The sequence below is a fragment of the Lepisosteus platostomus genome, chromosome 23 (genome assembly GCF_059453375.1).
Source record: "Lepisosteus platostomus isolate fLepPlt1 chromosome 23, fLepPlt1.hap1, whole genome shotgun sequence".
Taxonomy (NCBI): Eukaryota; Metazoa; Chordata; class Actinopteri; order Semionotiformes; family Lepisosteidae; genus Lepisosteus; species Lepisosteus platostomus.
The window spans coordinates 5,155,773-5,180,374 of record NC_142633.1 but is presented as its reverse complement, the minus strand read 5'-3'; the positions used below and the strand labels follow the sequence as shown (position 1 = coordinate 5,180,374).

General features: G+C 37.5%; 1 protein-coding gene and 2 long non-coding RNA genes across 5 annotated transcripts in view; 1 reads left to right on the top strand and 2 right to left on the bottom strand.

Moving 5' to 3' along the window:
- The window catches only part of LOC148641895 (uncharacterized), an 84,203-nt gene extending 67,582 nt beyond the window's left edge, over positions 1-16,621 (bottom strand). For both annotated transcript variants that reach the window (XR_015929555.1, XR_015929557.1), the window contains exon 1: positions 16,510-16,621. This is a non-coding gene — a long non-coding RNA (uncharacterized LOC148641895). The remainder of the gene's footprint in view (positions 1-16,509) is intronic.
- LOC148641896 (uncharacterized) lies at positions 1,405-7,630 on the bottom strand. Its single transcript, XR_015929639.1, has 3 exons — positions 7,221-7,630; positions 5,785-5,905; positions 1,405-3,474 (listed from the first exon to the last, which is right to left on the bottom strand). It is a non-coding gene; the product is annotated as an uncharacterized LOC148641896 (long non-coding RNA).
- Positions 16,547-23,571, top strand: svbp (small vasohibin binding protein). Of its 2 annotated transcripts, XM_088616911.1 has the most exons (4): positions 16,573-16,670; positions 16,959-17,005; positions 18,450-18,581; positions 20,855-23,571. In XM_088616911.1, the coding sequence occupies exons 2-4, from the start codon at positions 16,970-16,972 to the stop codon at positions 20,939-20,941; spliced, it is 255 nt and encodes an 84-aa protein (XP_088473037.1). In that variant the 5' UTR covers positions 16,573-16,670; positions 16,959-16,969; the 3' UTR covers positions 20,942-23,571. The 2 variants fall into 2 exon arrangements, with proteins under 2 accessions (XP_088473038.1, XP_088473037.1); XM_088616912.1 differs by lacking the exon at positions 16,959-17,005 and having other exon boundaries at positions 16,547-16,670.
- The last annotated feature ends 1,031 nt before the right edge of the window (positions 23,572-24,602 follow it).

The following is a 24,602-nucleotide window of genomic DNA, read 5'->3' as shown; positions in this document are numbered from 1 at the left end:
TCCCATTTGGATTCATTTGTGCTTAACAATGGAAAAGGCCCAGGCAGACAGATACAGATATATTTAAGAATATAAAATCAAATAGAGATAATTCAGTCCATCTAGCCTGCTTGGTTGCTCATAATTGATTAACAGATTCCAGAATCACAATGACCAATTACTTAAAATGAAAGCAGGGTATGAGTTTCAACAACATTGCTGGACTCCTGTCTTTGAAAGCCTTGAACGACTGAACACTGGTCCTGGTGCTCCGCACGCCTTCATTAAAGCCTTAATTGATTTAAGAAGTCGCTTCACTGGAATATTTGCTTTTTTTTCTAGTCATAGGTTTTTTATTTTTAATATATTATTTCACTTACAAAACACAATGGTCAAAACTCCAACACGTGTAAGAGCTGGGAACAAACAGTTCAAATTAATCTGAAATTGAGGGCTCGCCGGGAACAAAAGCCAACAGGTGTGTAACTCACCAGGACCGGGACTGGCCTAGAAACAAATTCTGCAGCGCTCAGGACCAGACAGGAGGCTATGGGTACTAAAGCTAGCTCACCCTGGTCGCAGGCAACCCCTGTCCAGCAGGTTAACTAGGTCAATCTTAATTCATCAGCATCTATACACTCAAAATTATTTTGCTATTGATTAGTTAAGAGATCAAGGAAGGCCACTGTGGTTTAACTAGAAAAGTAACTATAAATTACCTACTAGATAAGTCAGAAATCACATGTCCCATGTTATTACAGATTGATCATGAAAAGGTGACCAACCCAGGAGCAGGGCTGGCCACCCCTTGACTAGGCTGTGGCAAATCACAGAAACTGACACCTTGAGCCCCTTCAAATCTGGCCTTTCTTGGCTGCTTTTTAAGCCTTCCTTTAAAAAAGCCCTGGGTCTCAATTTTGTATTTTTTGTCACTTTTTTATCTTTTGTTTAGTTTTATGTGTATTATATTGCTTAGACCAGACATGTTTGCCAAGAAAGGCGCTTTATGAAATAAAGACGACCATTATTGCTCTTATGATTCAGCCTTCGCCAGCTGACTTGTTCTAATCTAGCCACAGTTTCAGATCTGCATCCATTTCTTATTATTGCTTTCGTTTCTTCCTTTTCCATTTTTTTCCAGTGAGCTTGTGTTCAGCAGTAGTGCTTTTCCAAGTTTATTATCCTAACATGAAAGTCATGTAACACAAAAGAATCAGCCCACACTACCAAATGCTCAGACTGAGGCCAAATTCAATGGGCTTGCTGGTCGTGCTAAATAAACCAGACACACTTAAATAAAACAGCACATCTGAAAACCCACAGAGGCCCGCAGAGGGAGCTGACCAGGAAAAGAGAAGGAGTTCAGAAAGATACAACAAAAATGTCTTTCATTTCTGGTTTCTTTTTTTTATTCTTACTTTCACCTCATTCCAGGTTAAAAAACCCAGATACTTCTTCCAGTACTTGTGCCCAGAGTCCCCTTCACCAAAATAAAAACAGCAAATACCAACATGAAATTGTTTATGGACAACGGTGTTCTATACCAATTAACTACTCACATAGAGGAATTTGGTAACTAAATTCTTTTAGCACCGTTGCAGATGCAGCAAAACTGACATTCCAAAAAACTGACATGTTTTGAGTTTCTCCTTAAGTAAAAACCAGTACTTAATAATTCCTCTACAAAATAATCTCAGCACTAAACAATAAAATCAAGCACTTACTGCAGAAGCCCGCATTGATAGTTAAGCAGGGAGCAGCACAGAGTATGAAGGCAACACCTGCTTTATAATGCTTGGAACTCTCCCCCAGATACTGAGTGCTGGCAACTTTTTCAACTGGTGAAAAATACTGTAATAATTTTTTTCACATCTCACTTTAAACACGCATGACTGTGTTCATAAAAAAGGTTTCTTGCCGTATGTAGTTTATGGCACTTAGCTGAAAAAGGAAAAATAAGACCCTTGTGTTACCAAATCTAAATAAAAATGATTTAGAATACACATGGAAACTCTCTGAAATATTTATGTGACACTTTAAAACTTGTTTGTGTTGTTGTCTTAAAGGGAAATAAAAGTCAAATCTGCCCAGTAGTAATTGTAGAAAATAGCAAGCAGTGCAAAAACATAATATATGCTAAAAATATCTAGGATAATTTGCAGAAAATCATGGGTTATACTTATTCATCTCCCTGTTTTTGTAAATTGCACCGCATCCACTCCAATTCAAAATGCAGTCTCTGAATTTGGTTCTCTGAGTTGTTTGATCCATTAATACATTTTTGGAAGTTACGTCATAGACTAATTAATCAGAGGCAGATTCAGAAGAATCTAAAGCAAGCTGACACAATGTAACAGAAAGTCTACAGTGAGTTATCAAAGTGAACAACTGAGAGTTTCACAGGAACATAAGAGCCATGAACTCCACATGGCAAATTAGCTAATTAAAAATCACAGCAAAGATCTCATTTTACTTTTAGATAGAAATATTTCCATTACAGTGAGCAAAAGATGTGCCCCATTGCACGGATCTTACTGTTTTGCTCTTATTGATGGAAGCGGAAATGAAAGATGTGAAGGTTTTTTTCCCCATCTTTGCCCTTGTTTTTGCTGCAATGGAGAAAAGGCTCCACATTCTCTTAATAGAAGCCTCAAACTAAAATTGTATAATAATCATTTCATTGCCAAGGGTCGATTACCACATTCACACCTCAAGAACAAGCCTCCTCTCGTTTGTAAATGTTCTTGAAGTGCTCTCAGGTTTCTTGAGGAACATCTTTTCTCATGATATGGGCATGACTCTTCCACGTTACTGTCCAATTCAGGCTCTGTTCGACTCAACACATGAGGAACGTGTACATTTTCCATATTTTACCTACCATTCTGATCATAGTAAGAACATGCTTTATGAACAGAAAATATTACAGGTATATGTCATTTGTTTTCCTCACAAAAACCTAGACCACATCAATTCTGACTTCTATATAAATCTAGAGTCAGAGGTATAAATGTCCTTCTAACACCATATTGCTAAAAATCAATAATGGTAGTTTATCTGGTGCTCCTGATTTAATATCATTGGTTATTTTGTTAAAATGTTAGCTACAGCTCCTTCAGGGGGGGTTCTTTATTATTTTACCTTGTTACAGTGCATTTAAAAAAACAGCTCTTAATAAAGCACATGCTCCCAAGTGCATCTTTGGCACACGAAAGCTCAGTGTCTGCTGATCTTTAAATCAGGGCTCCTTTGCCAGCGGTTAAAATTCTGCCAGCATAAATTCTGCCCCAAGTCAAACAGTGGAGCAACTGTAGCGTCTCCTTCAATTAAGGCTGTTTGGTTTAACAGTGTTCCCAGCGAATGTCAAGCCCACCGTCCCTTGGGGATCCACCAGCCATATTTTTCCCTGTGTCAATAAATGCAGAGTTACGAGGATTAAGAATGACATAGCGCCCCCTGGGGAGGGCAGCAGGCTTCACGTTTTCAGGTGTGTTTGTCCTAAAAACAAAGAAAAAGAAGCAATAAGGAATTTACAATCCAAAATGTGAGAATCATTTTTTGAAATCAAGGAAATATGCCAAGTACAGTGTGCAGGAGTTTACCAAATAATGAGAAGAAACTCCAAATGTGCACTTATTTTTAAATGTCAACATTTGTCTCGAATCTTCAAGGATTTCAGTTTGCACACAGTATCTAGGCCACTCAAAACGCCTCCAGATGACATTAGCTGTCTGAATACACATGTTGCATGGTGACAGATGTCAGGCTGTGTCCTCACTGCTGCAGTGGCAGGATACATTTTTACACTTCCTCCCAGTTCTGAGATATAACAAGTCAGGGCACAAGCCATCAAGAAAATTACAAAGGTATGATTAGATATTGTCCCATGTAGAGCTGTTTACCAGTATCCAGCGCTTACAATATGGTTACTGGCTAAAAAAGTTCATACCACAGGAAGTAAGGTCATAAACTAACTGCTTCTCTCAAATTGAAACTTTTGTCATTAAAACATAACTGGATACATGTATAATAAGTAAAAATACAACACAACCCTGCTTAAGTTACTTAAACTTTCTATAGTCATAAGTTAATACCCAATACCACACTACAGGTGAAATGCAAAAATGTTTCACATTGCCTGTCTGACATTCTGTTCAATATGTCCTTACCTCACTGAACCTACTGCATTCTGCAGATACAGATATTAGATACTTTATTGTACACAGGAGCTGTGGATGGGTTGAAAAAAAATCAAACTGCTACAATATATGAAGCTACTGCTCTAGGAGAATTCAATACATCAGAGAGCTACTAGAAGCTAAATGAACAAGCAAGATCACTCATTGTGTTCCTATGCATCAAAATATTTATTTATTCCTCTTATAAAAATGAGTGACGATCCCTGCAAGGTTGTGTTTCTGATTGAAAGACATTAAATGGTCATTACATGGGCAACAAGAATAAACATTCCTTTCAAAGATTGCATGTAATATGTCATAGAATTTCCATGGTGCAACACAGTGACAACGTGGTTAAGGTGTGAAAACATAAAGATACAGTAAATTCATCAGGGTGTACTTCTGTAGAAAATAGCCAAGCCCTGCTTTTGAGATCTGTTTTCTGTGCACAAACTTGCTCTGCGTGAAGTGAAACCAACCAAACAGTGTTTCATACCACACAGACAGTTTCACAACCTTGCTTCTAGTGTACACAGAAATGGACAGTGTCTGGAAGTGCCTCATTAAATCTGAAGGGCTCAAGATTAACTGCACTAGACCCCAAGACATTGAGTAACTTATCAGTACAGTGAAAAAATAAATTACTAACAGGTGAGGGAGGGATGACAGTTACATTTTTTTAAATGTATTAAACAGGCATGAAAAATGGAGAGAAATGGTTTTATTTTGATGCAGTTTGATTCAATTCAAGGAGGGAGGCCTGTTGTGTGCCACTGGATCCTGGTACTTATTAAGCAGGAAACATACAAATGAATTTTCAGAGTTTTGTGCAAATGTAGTCAGCCCACAGATGGAATGACACTGATGGTTGTTAAGCACTACAGGTTTTATAACTATGCAAACACTAGCCAGGTCTCAAATAGGCATGTACTGTTGTGGGCTTTCGTGGGGTGCGCTCAGCTACAGTCCTGCACAGAAGGCGTGCATTGTGTCAGTGTTTAACCACCTTGACCATTCTTATTCTCAAGCAGCCGAGAAAATTGGATTGTGAGTCCTCTGACAGAAAAGCAAGCTGTTGTTTGGTTTTTCTGCAATGTTTTTTTTTCTTTCAGTTTTAAAGCTCGGGGATTGCTTTCACTTGAAAAATGGCTGGAACGCACAAAAGTCCATCTAAACTGAACCGGTGTCCATGTATTCCAAACACAAGCGTTGCGTGTTGGTCTGGACACTTGCACTGCTGTGAGCTCCTAAGTGCCATCTGGCCACTGCCAAAACAAACACGAATAATGAAAAGCAGCTCCTGGGTAAAGAGGCCGCCCCCACAGCCTGGGACTTGCCAGGGCACACACACACTGGAAGCGCTGTCATCCAGGGCTGAAAGAGCAACTGTTCACCCCTCTCAACCTGAGAGGCTGCAGAAGGAGGTGGGGGAAGGGAAGGAGGGGTCACGTCCAACAAGCAAATCCTGTATTTGAACATCAGCTCCAGGGAGCAAAACCGAGGAAATAACAAGTAAAGATTTATTGCTGGAGTGTTTATTTATGTCCAAAATAAAAAAAAGACATATTCTCCAGCCAAGGATGTATTCGCAAAATATATAAAATAAGAACTCCGTTTACCACACGCATACCTGTGAAACCACAAGCTCTGGAAAGCAGAGCAGATCTCCTCCGGTAGTGTGCTGACCCCCACAGCAGGACGATTGTGTGTTTAGAAGTTCACTGTATGCTGATAGACTTGCAGAAATACTCCTTGCAGGGGTAGAAGAAAAGAGATCTATGCGAGTTTGCACCCCTGTTCATCAGCTTTGTAGGAAATGTTGACTCCTGTTTTATACTGTTGTCAGCAATTACAATTACTAATGCCTAATTACAATTAGGCATTAGAATGTCACCTATGCAATTAACAACTATCCAAAATACTCACATAATTTATCATTATTATTATTATTATTATTATTATTATTATTATTATTATTATTATTATTATTAAAAAATAACAGAAGACGAAAAACAGTAGTTGATAATTAGCAGATACAGCATAAGGAGGCTCTCCAGGTCACTCAGGGTAAAATACAGTTAGCCATTGGGAGAATTGGGACTAAGATAAAGGAACCTTTTCTAAAGGCAGTGAGGTCTTTGACTATTCCCCCATGTATATTTTCTCAAGGAAAAAGTCTTCCTGTTTCTTTTTGACCTTATAACTATGTAACTATCTCTTGTGGAATACGAAATGATCAGTATTGTAAACGTTTTGCGTTGTGAACTAGAGCTAACTATTCTTTAACCAGAAAAAGATGAGATACACGAGATATCTCCTCAAGCACTTTAATCTCCCTTCAGTAAAAACTAAAGTGATTCTTCTGTGTTGTTAATTATCTTATTCATAATCAGTCTTAAACCAGAACCAGCCAATTATTTCAGGCTTGTCTTTGTGGTTTGAAGAAGCTGAAGTGGATGTGACCTGAAAGTGTGAGACACCAGAAACTCGTGCCTTATTCCACGCCAAGAACTCGAGATAGTTAAAGCCATATGCCTGATCATATTTGTTTGTAAAATATTATCATTTTTTGTAAAGAATGCCAAAGAAATACCTATCTAAACCTAGTAAGATAATGAGCATCAAGTAACTGTTACATTGCAAACACCACAAGAAAAAAAAAACATTCATCCAGTTTTCTGTCTTAAATGCAGAAATGTGGAAAGTGCAGGTTTTCATTCTAGGTCATATCACTGCATAAACATTGCTAAAAGACTCGACTGCCCTACATGAACCAATACAGCAAAACATCCCTCATGTTTGTGGTGAAGCATCTGCTCAAGAGCAGCACACCACCTTTACAAAGCTGTCCAAATCTCACTGCGTTTCTCACTGGCCAAAATATTAGGAACAGCCGCTGACAGGAATGGACTATCTCTTTGCCAGCTGATGCACGTTTGGTTGGAGGAGCATGAGATAGATTTCAATTACCTTTTCTCTATCGGAATAATCCTCCAACCTCATCCCTACTGAAAAGTGGAATCAGTGGAACATGCAGCTCAGTCCCACACAGCTTCAGATCTTTACCTTAACCAAGATTCGAGTGGGCAGCATGATGACACAGTAGTCAGCAATGTTGAGTGTGTGCCTGTGTCTGTCCCGTGATGGCCTCCTGTCCTGTGCTTATCCTGCCTTGAGCCCATTGTTCTGGAATAACGGATAAGAACATGGAAGGATGGATCATTCTAAATGAAGGCAGTCCTGCCCAAGGAATGATATGGAACTGGTCTACAAAGACTGCCAAACCTTGTGAACAGCCACATCTTTTCAATCTATCCTTGCTTCTGTCCAGGACCCAACACATAGCACAGTGGCCACAGTAATATTGTGGCCACTGAGCACATCTTCTCCTGCTTTGAAATGTCACAAATTAAACCCAACTCTACTTTCATTGATCACACAAGACATTGTGATCCACTGACTTGCCCTGGATTTTACCGAGGCTAACCTAAAGACAAAACCAACAGCTTAAAGAATACACACTCATACTTAAAATATGTTTAACTTTGTGCCCCAATTAATATTGTTTATATTTTCCCCCAGAAAACTGTTTGGCAAAGGATATGGAAGATTAAAAACTTGAAATCTCAAAGATTCCAGCATGTTAAGAGCTCACAGTCTTTGTCAAATCTCAAGTTGTAGTTGTAGGGCAGTACCCCGAAAAATAACAAACAAACTATAATACATACACTCCATACACCCCCCTCCCCAAAGAGGGTTTTGGTTAGATGTGATCATTTTTATAATCATACCTTTACTTGTATGTGCCATATATTACTGCATATATATTTAAGACTTAGCTTTGTATAAATAATGTATAAAGGACATTTTCTTTTCTTTTCTGAGAACTGTTTGATAAAACTGGTAAGTTTGTAACTAAATTATTTTTTTCATATATAGTTTGTTATTAAAAGTCATTATGGATAATGAATTGTAGATACACATTATCTGTACAAAATGACCTGTCAAAGATTGTAGATGCCCAATTTCTCCAACAAAAAGTACACAGAAGCAAACTATTGGAAATGTATTTAAAACCAAGAACAGCAGGCACTTCTTTACACAAAGGGTTGCGGGAGTCTGCAACAAGGGAAGCTTCCCAGTCTTATAGCTTCTTTCAAGAAACCACTGGTTGAGATCCTGAGATAAAGATGTTTTTTTCTTATTTGTAACCTGTCTTAAAAAAACTGATTTAAGCCAGCTGAACAATAAACATTCAGACACCATCCAGCAGAACATCCACAATGTGACAATTCTCACAATTCCTGACAATTCTCAGTGTCTGCTAAGCCCTGCAAAACTGAGAGACCACATTACAGGTGTAAAAGAGGGTTTCAAGTCAGTGTTTATTTTGGGCCACATTCGTACTGAAGGTGAGTTATTTTTAGGTAGAAAAGCTCAATATTATGCCAAGTTTTTGGCAGCTAGGAAAAAACACACAAGTTTCCTGATTGAAATAACATTATAAAACCTCTGTGCAGAAAAGGATCCAGAGAGGCCAAGCCTTTCTGTTCAAATGAAAGATCTGTTAGAGAGTTTTATTTAATTTAATCTATTGACTATCAAATAGCACTTCAATTAAGAGATAGGTGGCATCAATTAAACAAAAATGTGTTTTAAATAATATATGCTGTAGATTTGCTGTGTGTAGATATATCTTCAGAATAAAAAGTTTCTTTACGGACTGCACCTGGCATGGACTTGTATATGCACATCACATAATACACATACATAGCAGATTTCTCATTACAGTCGTCGATGAATATTTATACACCACTTGCTCATAGTGAAAACAAGTCATAACCTTAGCAAATAAAATGCTTTATTATTATATACACAAAAAATTATCCTGATGCACAAAAGTGACACACATGTCAAAGATACAGATAAAAGAATCATGGTCATGGTATGTTTTCAGCATTCAATGTGACATACTGTGAAAATGATCTCTCTTTTAGCATTAACACAATCCTGACAGTGCAGACACCTACACCTGATCTGCCTCTGGACAGACTGCTTGTGTGTCTCATGGAGAGCAAGCTGGGGTATGCGAAAATACAAATTCCTAATGCAAGAAATTGTATATGGCTAATAAAGTTATCTTATCTTATCTTAAATGTTGTGATAGTCTTCATGAGCTGCTGCAACCAGATGGAGAGGGCTGAGAACACATAACTTGGAGCACCTTTGTGGAAATTACATGACTTACTGTAAGCTTTTGATTATCCCATGGCAACCTACTACTCAATCAACAAACCCATCTGCTCACTCAAGAATATTAAATAACATTAAGTACATATCCAACAAGTTATTCGTGTGAATATTAGATGGTTCAGCTTCAGAACAGAAAATAAACTTAATTACAAAGTGCAATTAATATAGTTAGCTCATCCCATTCTGTTAAATCTGAAAAAAGGCTTTTCTGTTTAAACCAGCAAGCGTTAAAAGAAGACTGTATCTTTTAGATATTTTGTATAATATAATATAATAAAATAAATACATGCTGAAAAGAAATTAAAAGAGACAATGTTTTGGCTGTGAAGGCTGACACCTAAAGAAAGCTCCACAGCTGAAACGTTGTGTCTCTTTTCTTTTCAGCATGGAATAAACCTTTACTTGTTCCTTTGCAGCCTACGCATGCTGACCCAGTTACCTACTTGAACTTAAATAATTAATACAGCTCATTTCTCAGAATCGCCCACTGGCTGGTACTGTAGAGGTTTTAAATCTTTGACAATCTAGTCCTTCTGACATCAGTTCATATGAAGGAGGAGACTACACAACAGGAGATCATTATTCCCAGAGAACAAAAATATCAGTTGCTTTCAATAAATCAAAATAATTAAACATCCAATTATATCAAGTATTTTTTTCTATAAATCATAATATACAAATTAAAAGCCCTATGATGTCAGGGAAGTTTACTTTTTGCCACAAAGCTCATTATCTTATGACTTTTCTGTTTCCTCCATAAAAGTTCCCTCCACTTTGTATTTATAGGTACATTTGCAGTCTTCATAAAAAGACGTTCCACAGCTTATTTAATTTTTTGGGTGCTCGAGTGTTGCTGTTTCAAATGCACTGACTACTGAAAACACAAAGAGGAATGTAAATGTGTTTTTTATCAGCCATACACACAGCAAAGGAAATTGCAGGATGATCCCTAGAAAAAGACTTGAATCAAATTTAGAGCTGGAAAGTAAAAGTTGAAAACAGTTGCTCTGTCATGACTGTTTCTTATGGAAAGCTGTGAAAGAATTCATTGGCAAAAATACATCTATCCCCTGTGCTATTCCAGGGGTCCCCAGCTGTGCATTGGGGTGTGCACACTGCCTGTGTAGGCCAGAGCAGGGGGACACTGAGTACTCTACTCACATCTTCCAGTGGAGATGCAATTGAATGCAGACAGCAATTAAAAATCCTTCACAACCATTACGCAGAAAATTGATTTCCCAAAGCTAGAGATTTTAGCAAGAGATAAACTGAAAACTTGGTGCTGGATTATTGTTTAAACAATAATTGATAAAGATTATTTGATAAAGTTATTTTAAAAAAGTGCATTATAAAAAGTCATTGAAGAGCATTGTACACAAAAAATAGACAATAAAATAGAAAAAGTAAACCCAGTCTTTAAAAAATGTTTTTTTAACAAAGTGATGTTTGACTCAAAACTAGAAAACTCTACAAATTCAGACTCTTAAATTTCTTTGACAAGGACATTACACAGCCTGGGACAGGGGCTGGCAACCTCACTTCTTGAGTGCCAGATCCCAGTGGTATATTTAAAGGTACTTTTCAATTGCCACCTGAGTGATCTATAAGATCCAAATACCACGCTGGTTATGCTTCTTATCCACTTAACTGGTTGAATTAAGCAATCATAGTCTGCAATGGAATGAGGCCCAAAAATGGATTTAGCATCTGATGAGCAGGTTTGCCTCTCTTATTACCCACAGCCTACTTTTCACTTTCCAAACACATTTCTCGCTGACTTGTTTCACAAGAAGCAAACAAATAAAGTCAGCACTGATGATGCCATACATATATGGAGAGACTGGTACTCACAAATAAAAATAGTTCAAAACACCAGGCAGAAGGCAAAGGTGGCACCTCCAAACACGCTTGTGCGAAACATTGCTGCTGCAAAGTGGACCAACCACACTGATTTTTTTTTCTGGCAACATTTCTGTCTGTCTTTCATTTTTTTATCATACCAGGCAGAGGCAACCGAAAGCCCTCCAGACACCCAGATGAAGAGCTCTGTTTTTCTTAAAGAGTTAGAGTTGCTTTAAGCTGGTCTGCCCGATGGAAGATGTATTGGAGGAGCCTACCGTGTGTTTTACTTAGGATCAGCTGTTCTTTTCTGGTTATTATTACAGAGAAAATGCATCTATATGTTCGGGATCGGAATCTAAAAAAGCACAATGGAATGTGACATAATAAATTTAAAGCCCAGTTACGATGCTTGCGGCATTCACTGCAAAAAAGAACACAACAACATCAATTACCTGTCGCCAGATGTTACTCTCTTTAAAGAAAATGCTTCTAAAACATTTTTACAGAAGTCACCAAAGTAGCAAATAGAATCACCCCTTTTAATGCTCTAGGTTTGACCACAGAGTCTACAACTGACAAATCCAGTCGTAAACCAGATGAGGTAAGCTGCTTGATTAAGCCTGCACATCAAATAATCAATTCAGAAAGAGAATTTAGCTTTCAGCTTTTCAAAGGGACTAGAAGATAAGTTAAAAATAACATGAATATGGTAAGAGTCGTGTACTGTATTGAGCAAATAACCTGTCTCACAAGTCTTTTCTCCTAAAAATACTAATGCTAAGCTCCGTAATGCTAAACATAAATAAAAGGCCTGATGATGGAATGACAGGCAGCACTGCTGTCTCACAGATGTTGGGTCCTGGGTTAGATTCAAATGTGGACGCATGTTCATTTGGTTATATGGAGTCTCTTGCTTTGTGTGTGAGTGGTCTGTCCAGGGCAAGTGTACCTGTCTTGAGTGGCGTCCTGCCTTGTGCCCCTTCGTGAGAGGGGTAGGTTCACCGGGAATATGCGGAGTTCAGAAAATGGATGGATCATACAAGTGATGTGTCCTGTAGGTGCTTCCTGGAGTTACGTCACTGAGCCTGGTACAGAGGTGAAGAAATAACTGCACAAAGGACAACCTTTTCTGTACCTTTCCTTCAATCAATTTCTCAGAAATGTCATTTCTTGGTTCAAGAGTGGAAACCTTGTGTCTACTGGCAGGGTAATATTGGGCAATACTTACATACTATATACCTGGATGTGTCTGATTATAGTGAAGGATTCCTGCACTCTTGCTAACCTCAGGTCTTAAGCCTAAAGCTAATACTCCATTGTGCCTGGGTACATAGAGGATCCTGTGCTTGCTGTGAATCCATAAGTCACGGTAACACATCTGAATGCAGATTAACTTTGGAATCTCCAGGTATTTTTTTTAATCTTTCCTGCCTCCACATTTGGAGCTTTTCATCTCAGCTTTTCCATCTCATCTGCCCATTATTTTTCATGAAGGGCTTTCTAAATTGCACACAGGAGAGCCTGCATTGACTGGATCAGGGGCATCATTTCAAAACTGAGGACTGGACAAAAGACATTTCTAGTCTTTCCTTTCCTTCATGTAGCATTGAACTTTGATCCATTTTAAATACTTTCTGTTCCCAACTGCACAAACTCTTTTGCAGGGGCATCCTTTCATTAAATTGTAAGTTAGCATTTGACATTTGCTCCCTAGTAGTGCATAACTAGCCTAAACTACTTACAGTATAATATAACCCCTTGGGTTACATAAGCCTGTATCACCGGTGCACCCTGTATCATGTCAATTTTTACTAACAGCACATATTGACTTGTGTTTTCTTCATTCCCATTTTACTATGTGCTCTGCCACTTAGGTCAGTTCATGTACAGTACCTACTTTTTACTTATTCGATACAAAAAAACATAACCCTCTTTGTTATATGTTGCTGCTCGGATCAATCAATAATAAAGTCAGCTCTTTTCTGAAATCCCAATGAATAAGGTCAACTTGAAAATACATTCAGATTAAAATGATTGAGGATTGGAGAGTTGTGATATTCATATGTAGCCAGTCGATGATCACAGAGGTTCTCTACAATATTTTAGTCTAGAGAGTTCTGACTTGGCTGTTCAAGTGTACTCAAGTTGAATTAAAGCATTAGCAGTTGCAATTGCAGTTGTATCTGGAATTTCCTTTGGTATTAAGCTCCAAACAGTATTTCAAACCACCCTGGCGTGTCATAATAAAGTTTAGTCAGCGATGTGTAATAAGAAACTTTTTTTATTTTTTTCCCTGGGTGGTCTTTGGGTATCTGAACAACTGCCACTTGATTAGTCCAAGTAATTATTAGTGCCTCTCTGCTGTGTCTGGAGACTGCAGACATATGAATGTACTTGTCATTTGAGCTCTAAGATGACACTGACTGGGAACACAACATTGCCTTTTTTGTCAAGATTTCATTGCTATTTACATGTATATTAAATATTATCCAAAGTCAGACGCTACGAAATTCAGAGATCTGACAGATAATCCCAAGTTACAGATATTTATTTTTGCCAAGACCTGTTAAGAATCTCAAATTTTGAGTGATTTATTATGAACACTACAATGAGACAGAATTCTAAAATGCTCTGAAAGGTGTCATGTTTACACAATGGGATCGTATTTTAATTGTAACTCTTAGCATGCTTCTGTCAGTATCTCAATTTAATTTAAGAAATGCAGAGATTTTGTCAACAGTACAGGGTGGTAGAAAAATTTCTTAATAGCACGCTTGTAAAAACAAACTTAACCTCAACTAAAATGTTTGGCCTTGAATGTGTTGTGTAAAATTAAACCAAACACAAGGCTTCTGTTTTCTTTAGAGTTTCCTTTAACGTTTCAATTATCCTTTTAAGAAATCCATTGGTGTCTGTATAGGACATTATTAGATTTCATTTCCAGTGGAGAAACTTGTCAATAAAGATTAATTTTAGGGGCCTTTGAAATTGTTTGTGCAGAACCAAACTTAAAAAAAAACACTTTGCCAATGACAGCGGTGTGTTAGAGAGGTCTCTCTCTTGGAGCTCAGTAAACAGACCGAAATCACGACCCTTAAGATGTGGAGTACTGCCAACAGGTGGATAATCTCAAACCAAAACCCAGTTCAGATGTTATGTACAAGAGACCTGAGGCAAAAACTACCACTAGTGTACTAACAGGAAACTTCGAAAAACTGTCTGCCAGTGCCCATTTTAATTGGATAACAACATCGTCCCTGACAGAGTATGTTTTTTCAAAGAAAATCGACTGACAGAAAAAAAGGTTTATGGGGGTGTTTTTTTTCTGTGATAGGCATAGAAAATATGAAACAGACTCGTAGTAGAACAAATATTGTAAGTACACCAATATCAAACTGTTTCAGGAAAAGCAGACAGTTCACATATCGGGGAAAAATCATTTCCGCAAAGAGACACTAAGCAATTTTTTGGGTGAATGAAAAGAATTTGTGACATGAGGTAATCTGTAAATAGTGCATGGAAATACTAATAAATAATAGCAATAAAAAAGCTATTGCTGGTAGTTCAGAATGATCAATCACGGATTCACTGTTTATGTCTATCCAACACAAAGAATGCTCTCCAGCATAAATATTTGATTAGCAAATAGTATTTAATGTCTTCTCAGCACTTTAGAGTATACAGTAAATAACAGAATAGAAAAGACTAGTAGCAGAATACTGAAATCTGAAAACTGAAAGCCACACCTATTCGTCTTGGTGTTACTTCTGAAACAAAAACTCCAAATATTAATATTAATAACACTAATTATTCACATTAATTGTAATTAAACAGAATCATGTAAAAATTGCTTTGCAACTGTAGCTTAGAAAGCCAAAAGATGTACGTCTAAATTTTCACTTTATGTGGCATAACGTCTTGTATGAACTAGTATACCATTTAGAAACTGATGGTGTTAAATCTGCGAATCGCTTGAAACCGAAAAAACGGCTGGGGGCGAGGGGTGATTGTGTTACATGTATATGCCTTAGCCCGGATTCAATCAAAACCTCAACCCACACGGCAGCAGCTCATTCCAAATATGTCACTCCGTGGCCACCCCGTGTGCCAGAGGGTTTCTGCATCAACCCATTAGTGGGTTTGGAATTTGCTATTGATGGGTCGATAGACAATATGATTTAATCAGGACCGCGGGTTTCATTTAGCCGAATTTAAGAAGCATGTCTCTTTATAATTTAAAAATACAGCTGAGGAGCTGGGTTAATGTCAATTTTGATACATAGTTTAAACCAGGACATACTGTGATATAGACAGTATATATAGAATATACACTTATTAAATCTGCGTATTAATTAAATTAATATGTATTAAAAAAGCAACAGTTGAGAATTGAAACAATAGAATGTGTTATATTGTAATGCATGCAACTATAATTCTCTGCGGTCTAAAGATAATTAATGCAGAGGCGTTTTTTGTAAACTAAGTGTTTATGGATAAACTGGACAAAATAAAACTAGAAAAAAATACACAGGGATCAAAAAGAAACCAGAACGTAATGACTTTGCCATGGACCCTCTTAAATTAGCATTCACTGGCACTTTACCAATTATAATATTGCTCTTAATTTACCTAAGAAATATCAACAGGTAACTAGACCGGGTTGTCACACAATGTCTGGTAAACAGTTTCCTATAACTAAGTTAACTGTAGTCACGTTTTTTCTTTCTTCAAATTCATTTTGGTTGCAACACAACCAACTAAAGTGGTAAACAACTAGTCTTTTAAACACGACCCAGTCAGGGGGTGGTATTTTGAGTCTCAAATACACAACGAAGGTGCACAGAATATGAATTTCAACGTTTCGCTCTGGTTTATCGTGTAACAAGGGGGTCCTCTTGTGGTAAATCTGCTAAGAGTTTTGCAGGTTTTCGTCTTCTCTGTGTGCACAAGCTTGTGGTTTATAAGAAAAACTATAAGACATTTCTAAGAAGGTCGCAAATCATTTATAACACAGTAAGACTATACTGGTAAAGACTTCCCCAAACCTCATTAAGGCCATAAATACGCTTTTAAAATTAATTTAATGGCGATTGAAAATTCAAAACTAATTTCAAAGCTGGAGACCCCTGCCTTACATGTATTAATTTCATTTAATAAACAAGACCATACTATTTGATAAAGTCATTATTAAACCCAGAGAGTATACAGTATAAAGAATCCAGTAATAAGGTGACCTTAACAGTCCAGCTCATGTACTCACCTTTCCCAAGCGGCGGAACGTAGTGAACGAGGTCTTTAGGCAACCGGAAACATTACAGCGACACACTAGGAAGTGCACCACACAACTGAATGGAGAGTAGACTGGTTGAAAATTCATTGCTAGAAATAACGAAGTAACGCGGTATTACGGTTTTAAACAAGGTAGTGTTATTTTTATAACATGGTGTATTTCTGAGTTAATATCTGTAAGGCTTTGAGATGTGTATTTGCAAATAGACGAGCTTAATGTCAAGGTCTTGGTCCAGTGTATCGTCACTTACGTGGCATTTACTTACCCTTAAAACGAAAGTTGCTTGCATGGATACAAGACAGTTTCTGTAAGAGTAACTTTTTTTTTTCTTAACGCCAAAAAACGTTTTTTTTTCTTAAGTTAGGCATACTCTGTAAAAAGAGATTTCCCTCCTGTTCCAGATTTTTTTACTTCCACAGGTTGTTAGAAAATGGACAACATTCCTCTCCGTGACATAACAGAACAAGTGAGATTTTGGCAGTTGTGGAATAAAATAACGCGATGTTTTACATGCATCTAGTATGGAATTCTTAACAGACTCGATGTACTGTATATCGTCGTGTTTGTAAAAAGAATCATGGAGTGATTTATGACGTGAGTTGTTTTTAAATGTATAAGAATCGAAACAACAGAAGCTGAGGAGGGGTCCGCGAAAAATAATATTATTAAAAAATACTGTTTCTATTTCTAGTTACCATGGCACATTGGGCTTTTAAGATTTTTCTGTACTTTCTGTGTTGTGGTATTGTAGTCTAGGATTAATTACTGCTTTAAACGTTAGGGGTTACTTTTACTGTTTACAGTCCTGTAGTTGTAAGGCGCCTTGGGTAGATACCCACTAGGTAGTCTCTCCCATTGATGTTAAAACTGCTGAAAGAACAGCGAAGGGGAGGAATCGGGTAGAAAGGAAATCTCCTGGGAGCTACAGTGGTCCCAGCATAATTGTATCTGGATTTCATGGAGCTAGGTCCCAGAAAACCAACATTCAGCAGGGTCGCCCAACAGCGATCAATTTCTACACTCTAAACAGTTTTATTCTTATCTCACTAAGGGGGCTTTATTGAGTTGAATAGCAGTGAGATGGTTTGAAAGTAAAGCAACAACACCTGGATCACTTAATGCTGTTTCTGACTTAATTGAAACACTTAAGTTAAATCTTAACCTTCTTCTTTTAATTTCTCACTTATATCTGGTTGTAGTGTATATTCTGTTTACTGTTTTATGAGTGTAATTTATATAATTTATATTGCCTTTAGAATGCCCTGTATTGAAAGATGCTGTGTAAGAATAAAATTGGTTGTTGAATATACAGTACCACATTGATCCAATCTCACATGTTCCTAATCTTTACAAATTGCTGGTTTCAGGCTGGCCTGTAAAACCGTGAGGGCAGTCAGTGTTCAGTAGTTTGGCCACAGCTCCCTAGATCCTGAGTGTAAGGATTCTTCCTGTAATTTATGAAGTGATTTCTAACACTTTCTTGGTAAACATCTGTAAGGTATTATTAGAGATCATACAGGTGAGTTAAAAGTAAAAGTGCTTTGTAAGATTCAAAGATACTATAGTAAACTATATTGAGATTCTTCGTCAATAAATTAGACATGCATGATCATCATCCTTCAAGTACTGCTGTGAGTGTTACAGTAGTAAAACAAAATCTAAGAACAGTGATTGCCAATGAGTCGTGGTTTACCAGGTGAAAATAAATCTCAATGCGCCCTGTAAATGTTTAATACAGTGTTGTCTTATTTTTCGGCTGTTTTTTCGTGGTCTCAGTTCTCTTGGGTCTAAATTTGAATTTGTGTTGCTCTTGTTACAGCATGACTGCTTCATGCTGAGTATTCGGTTTAAATCATAGAGAACCTATGGTCTCATTCATGTTCTCTCTCCCCGCGTCACCTTCTTCCCAGACCCAAGGAGAAGCAGTCATGGAGCCAGCCTGTCGCAAAGACAAGCAGAAACAGAAGGAGACCCCAAATCGTGGGGACAAAGCCAAACAGAAGTCTGCCCAACAGGAACTAAAGCAACGACAGAGAGCAGAGGTTTGGACTTTAGATACTTGGATCATGTGAACCTGTTGAACAAAATATAGGAGGAGCAAAATTAATAGATTCAGTGGCAGGCAGCACATGGCTGGTGTGAGAGATTTGCATCACCTTCCTGGAACCTGAATGTCATGTAATATTATAGCAACTAGACTCCAGAAAAGTGGACACCTGGACCAGATCAGAATTCTGTCCCACCTTCATATGGTTTTACAAAAATCAGCAGTTAAACTGCATCTTTAAATTATTTTGTTTTAATCACCATTGTTTGAAATTAGCTTTTTATTATCAACTGAATACTGATCAATAGCTCCAAGCTGAACTGATCTCCCAAACCAAATAGTGACTGAACAGCTGTGCTTGTTCTGATCAGTGATGGGATTCATGAACAGCTGATCACAGCAGGTCATTTAAAAAAAAGAAAAATGAATAATAGGTATTGATAGTGACCCTGCAACTACTTGTTTTTATTTCCTTTGACTATTTTATTGTCAGAGTATTGAGGTGATTGATATGTTTAGAACATGTTTTTGTTTTCGTGTATAAAGGTTTTTTGCTTTCAGTTTCAGTAACTTCAAACTTCTGTTCTGTCTGAAAGTGTCCAGTTTATTGCCTGGTGGCCACCCTACACCTACACTGGGGATCTGCAGCCCTGTTCATATAGAACTGCAGTCCTGCAGTCCTACAGAGTGCTTTAAAAATTCAGTTAACTCGGATGGAAATACAGTATGTTAACTCCACTTAAAGGGGAACTGCAGTCCCAATTTCACAGACTCGTTATTAGATCTCGGTAAAAAAATAAATTCATTGAAGGTACAGAAAACTTTGACAAATTTCGAATTAAGCAATTTTTCGTGAATCGTGAAAAGATTCTCGAAGTCGAGAGCAGTAATTCTACTGGATTAAAGACATGTCTTCACTAGCCTGCTTGTTCACAGTGTAATAGCACCGCTTCACATCACCAGAAATTCTGTTGCCTCGTTCTGAATCGCAGAACATGGTGCTGCACATACCCGGAAATGTTGTCTATTTTGTCATCTAGGTTTTACAAGTTATTGTGTACATTACATACTTTTATTGTGGTTTGATTTGCACTCATCTTTCTAACCCCAAAATATAAAAATAGCGTTACAGTTCCCCTTTAATTAAGCAACCGTTAGAACTAAGGCCAATCTTAGACACAGAGACCATCTGACTCATTTGGCACTTAAGTAGCTAATTAATCCAGTCTTTTCTTGAAAGAAACCAGGATATCAGATTCCTCTACAAGGCTGGGTAGCCAGTTCCATACTTCCACAACCCATTAAGTAAAGATGTGCCTCCTGTTCTCAGTTTTAAATGCTCTTTCCCTAGTCTCCACTGGTTCATGAATAACAGTTTACTTTCAAGAAGTCCATTGAAATGCGTTTTGTCAGTCCTTCCCTAATTTTCTCTGTACAAGATTTAAAACATTCAGTTCTAAAGATTCTCAAGGTCTCCTTAAATGGGTATAGAGACAAGAGACCAGCACCACTGTTCTGCATCGTGTGTTCTGTATTTTGTTCCAGGAGTGAAATTAAAATCTCTGCCCTATGGAACCCCACAAGCTTGCTTTGTGGGTTGAATATACAGATAAAAATGTACCCAGTAGGTTTTAACATAATTGTTGGACTATACTATATATAGTATATAAGATAGTTGTCTTGCAGAATGTCTGCCAGAATGTGGATTCACATATCTGAACATTGAGGAAAAGCTAAGGGTCAATCACCTGTCAAGACAGTTACATTATGAAAAATAGAGAAATGCAAATATTACCTTGTTCCACTTTTACTGTTTGTCTACCACTTGCCATACTATGATCAGACAAGAAGGAAGAGAACCACATCAGGACACGGGATCTCCAATGACCAAGTAGTCAGGATCTCAGTTTAACATCTTACCCCACAGTGCGCTCTTTGTGTTGAGTGTAATGAGTGCCAGTGCAGACATTACACAGAATTATTGGACTTGATGTTTTAAAATTTGGGGAGTTTCTCTTCACAAATCATCTCGTCTTACAAGCCTGTTCACGCTTCACGGTGACTTAACTTCTGATGCTGAAGAATTTGAGATTTTTGTTAGAAAACAAGTTATGTCGGTCCATGTTTTACCAAATTTTAGATGCGGTTAAGCTGACAGAAGTCTACAAAAGAAAAGTTTGCTTACTACTTACAGTGTGATACAAGCAAAATGCAGTGTTTTTCTTCCTTTCAAACTGAGACGAGTGTCCTGTCTGCCTGTCCTGCTAGATCTACGCCCTGAACAAGGTGATGACTGAACTGGAGCAGCAGCAGTTTGAGGCTTTCTGCAAGCAGATGCAGTCACAGGGACAGTGAGCAAGAGGCCTTATTTGGACACACCTGCAGGAAAACCGCGGGACGAAGCCAGCTTTCCGACAGCTTTCACCTGTGGCCAATCACACAGGGAATCCACAGTTTCCTTTAGCTGTTGCAGCCTTGTTATGTGTGCAGGTTCAACACCAACTTCAGGCAACTTTTTAAAGCGGAGTCTGGGTTTTATTCATGTGGTCTGTATTCGTAGGGTTATCTAATGCACTTCTTGGTAAGGAGAGCAGCGTATTTCTGATGAAGAGATCTTCACCCTTTTTATCACAAAGAGGCAGTGGAGTGTAACCTTTTCAGTTTGATGCAGCATTAACTGAAAAACAGCCCCTGTAGTGCACAACTGAAAGCTGAACATTTTGTCTCTGGTTAGGTTAAAAATATTTAAACAGACAAACCGGGACCAACCTTTGGTGGTAGACTGGTCTATTACATGTTATTCACTCTCATGGTGAAACATGCTGTCTGAATTGTTGTAACAATGTGTTATATTTTGAGATGGGATGTACCATTATTTCTATTGGTTTCCTGATTAAAAAAATGATTAAAATGCTATTGTGGCGTATCATAAAGGTCAGGCTCTAATAGTGTTCAGTAGGCTGCTACAGGGTAGTATACTTAATTTCTTTTTATGATGGACATCTTTTTTGCTTTGAAAATAATTTTTATAAATAAATAAATTTAAGGTTTTTCTCGCAGTCACTTTGTCTGGAGGTGCACTGCTAAAATCACATGGCCTGAGTAACTATAACACAGCTCTTAAATTGAGAATTGCTGCTGCTGATCTTGTGAGTTTCTTGACTGGTTCCAGTTTATCACAAGTTTTATTTCTGATATCGCTGTAATCCCTCCTTTGGAGAGACAGTGGTAAACCGTCTTAGTTGCAATCTTGTTAAAAGTGCTATAATGTTTTAACTGTGTTAATATAAACCTTATTCTGCCCACTCCTTGGCTAGAATTTTACAAATAATGAAAAATGAAATAATCATTGCAAATCAAGTTCTGGTTCAGATGTGAATTTCTATAATGCAGTGTGAACTGACCTGAAGGAGGCATCGGCCAAACTCACAAAATCAGAATAGTGTAGTTTTTATACCAGGACAATTGTTTGCACAAAATGTCATTGGAAAATGTTGTGCAATCTTTTCGATGAATCTACTTTTATGTGCCAGTGTTAGAAATGTTCTTATTCCTGGCTAGAAAAATAAGTGCTTTTACTATTATGGTGATTCCGAAGCCTAAAAATAAACACTGTAAAATCCGTTCCCTCTGTTTATCCTCCGAGACTGTGCGCTTTCACAGTCTTGGATAACTTTCTTCTTTTAAACCTGAGTACACCACAACTGGCAGAGATGCATTCAGTTTTTGAAATCCAGTTCAATTTTCAAAATCCTTTTAAATTCAATTTCAGTTACTATTCCCTTTTAATGTCTTCCATTTCCATCTCATTATATAAGGCATTACTGAGCAACATGTATACAGCTTGTCAAACGTACTTACAGATTTTAATTAGAACTGTTTGGTTGCTTGGACTACACAGCTACATCAACACATGTTCTTATTTACACAGTCAGATCTGTCTTGCAAATGGAATTCAAATTGGGAATTAGTATTTACGAGAAACTGGGAATAGAGTGTGTATTTAAAAACAGGAATCAGCCTCAGTCTCGACTGTGATACTACAATATCCATTCTCATGAAAATTATAGAGAGAATCTTCTGCCCACTGCATTTCTCAGTTTTTAATACACAAAAGAGAGCAGCTCATTTCTGTTTGATCACTTGATTTTATAACTCCAGATCAGGGGATCTGAGCTGTGATCCTGAAGATCTTCAATCCAGTTCATCTTATATAAGATTGGCCCTCTAATTTATTGCTGAACTCGGCACTTGAGGAAAAGACTACTTGGAATTAAGTCCCTCATTATCTCTCAGTTACTTTATTATGCAAATCATCAGCCTTTGGTCACAAAAAAGGCCATCTTAACCTGTCAGTTGGTAGTAGTTAGTTTTCCATCTACCACTGATGTTCCTTTTTTTGGGAGTGTGTTCTAATGTGATTGAAACTTTCTTTTTGCTTTTTAAATAAATGGTGGTGTTAACTTCTGGGTCAAAAGCTAACCTTAGTCACAGTATATGGGTGAGTTGGCAGTGGTTCATTTGAAGGAACAGGTTATAATGACTTCATATATTCTGTGGTATAAAATTACATATGCAATTTTATACCAATTCCCTTTCTGCATTTACATTTTTCATGAAGGCTAATAAACGTAATGCCATTTAGAAAAGATAATTGCTGTGAAGGTTGTGGCTTTATCAAAGGTTAAAACCAAAGTACAACAAAATCTTGATAACTGTATAGTGGCAAACAAGGGTTTCTTTTGGGCACTGAGCTTTTAAAAAGAAAACATAAACAATATATATGCAAAATCTAACCTGTAGCCTTAGGAGATATAGCTGATGCAATATTCACAGCTACTGCTGTAATCCACTTACAATTCTTAATTTTGAAGGATGACTCCTGAGCCATAAAGGCTTCAATGCAGTTTTACTTCATATTATGCTGTGTTGAAGAATTTTGTTATTGTATTTATTTTAACTTAATAAAATTAATTTCTTGATAATGTATAGTCCGTTTCTTTTTTTAAAATTCAGTATATTTAAGTTAAACTGTGTGGAATGGCTTTTAAAACATGCTCTATGACAGGTGAAACAAAATACTTAAGTGTATTGTAGTAACTGGGTAAATTTTAAGTTCCCTTAATGCAGAGTAACATCAGCACAATGTGCAGGTGTAAGCAGTCCAATGGCTTTCTTTTTAGGGATTCTTCTACAATGTGTTATGCAGCCACGTACTGTACTAGAATTGTCTAGGTACATCCAGAATTAGGAAGCCAACAGCAAAATAAAATGGTACAGATCGTACCGTAGAATTGTAAAGGAAAGAAAAACAGCTACAATTAATTTTAATGATCCCGTGGCTTTCAAAAAAATGTTCTATTTAAATTATAAAAATGCATCTCCAGGCTCTAATTTATTTTGCTTTTCCTCAGTAACAGAGATTGCTTTTCGCCAGACTGTAACTTGTTAGTTTCATACTAATCGAAATGCACAGTTAGACAATAGGAGCTGTATGTTCACAGGACAAGGTTCTGAGCCTTTGTGCATCCGCAATGTTGTGTTATAGTTGTCTAACACCAAGGTTCTTACCACTGGTCTCAGAGAACTCCTGTATCTTCTTGTTTGCCTTCCAGCCAAGCCCTACATTAACTGAGACAATTAATTCCTTTCATTGTAGTACTTGCTTCATTAGGCCTTTTTAAAGCTCCAGCATCCTGAGTTTTATTGCAGCTAGGACTGGCTGTTTGAAGTCTGCATGTTTCTGCTGTGTTCACATGGGTTATTGCTGAGAGTTTGCTCCTACCTCTGTAAAGTGCTCTGAGCAGATTTGATTCATTATTTGTAATTGACAGGTGAGTATATGACGATAATAATTGCAAATTCCCACTCAACTTTTAAAGACACCCTTGAGGCCTCAAAAAGCAAGTCGAGATTAGTGGGAATGAAAGTCAGAGGACACGTCTTGCCTGCTTATATCTTCATACCCCCTCACTCCATTCGAACCCAAAAGGCAAGAGTCTGGGTTATGTCTGCA

Coding starts and splice junctions, on each gene's coding strand:
- svbp (XM_088616911.1), top strand. CDS start 16,970: ATGGACAACATTCCTCTCCGTGACATAACAGAACAA. Junction 17,006..18,449: donor TCCGTGACATAACAGAACAA/GTGAGATTTTGG, acceptor CCTTCTTCCCAG/ACCCAAGGAGAAGCAGTCAT. Junction 18,582..20,854: donor AGCAACGACAGAGAGCAGAG/GTTTGGACTTTA, acceptor CTGTCCTGCTAG/ATCTACGCCCTGAACAAGGT.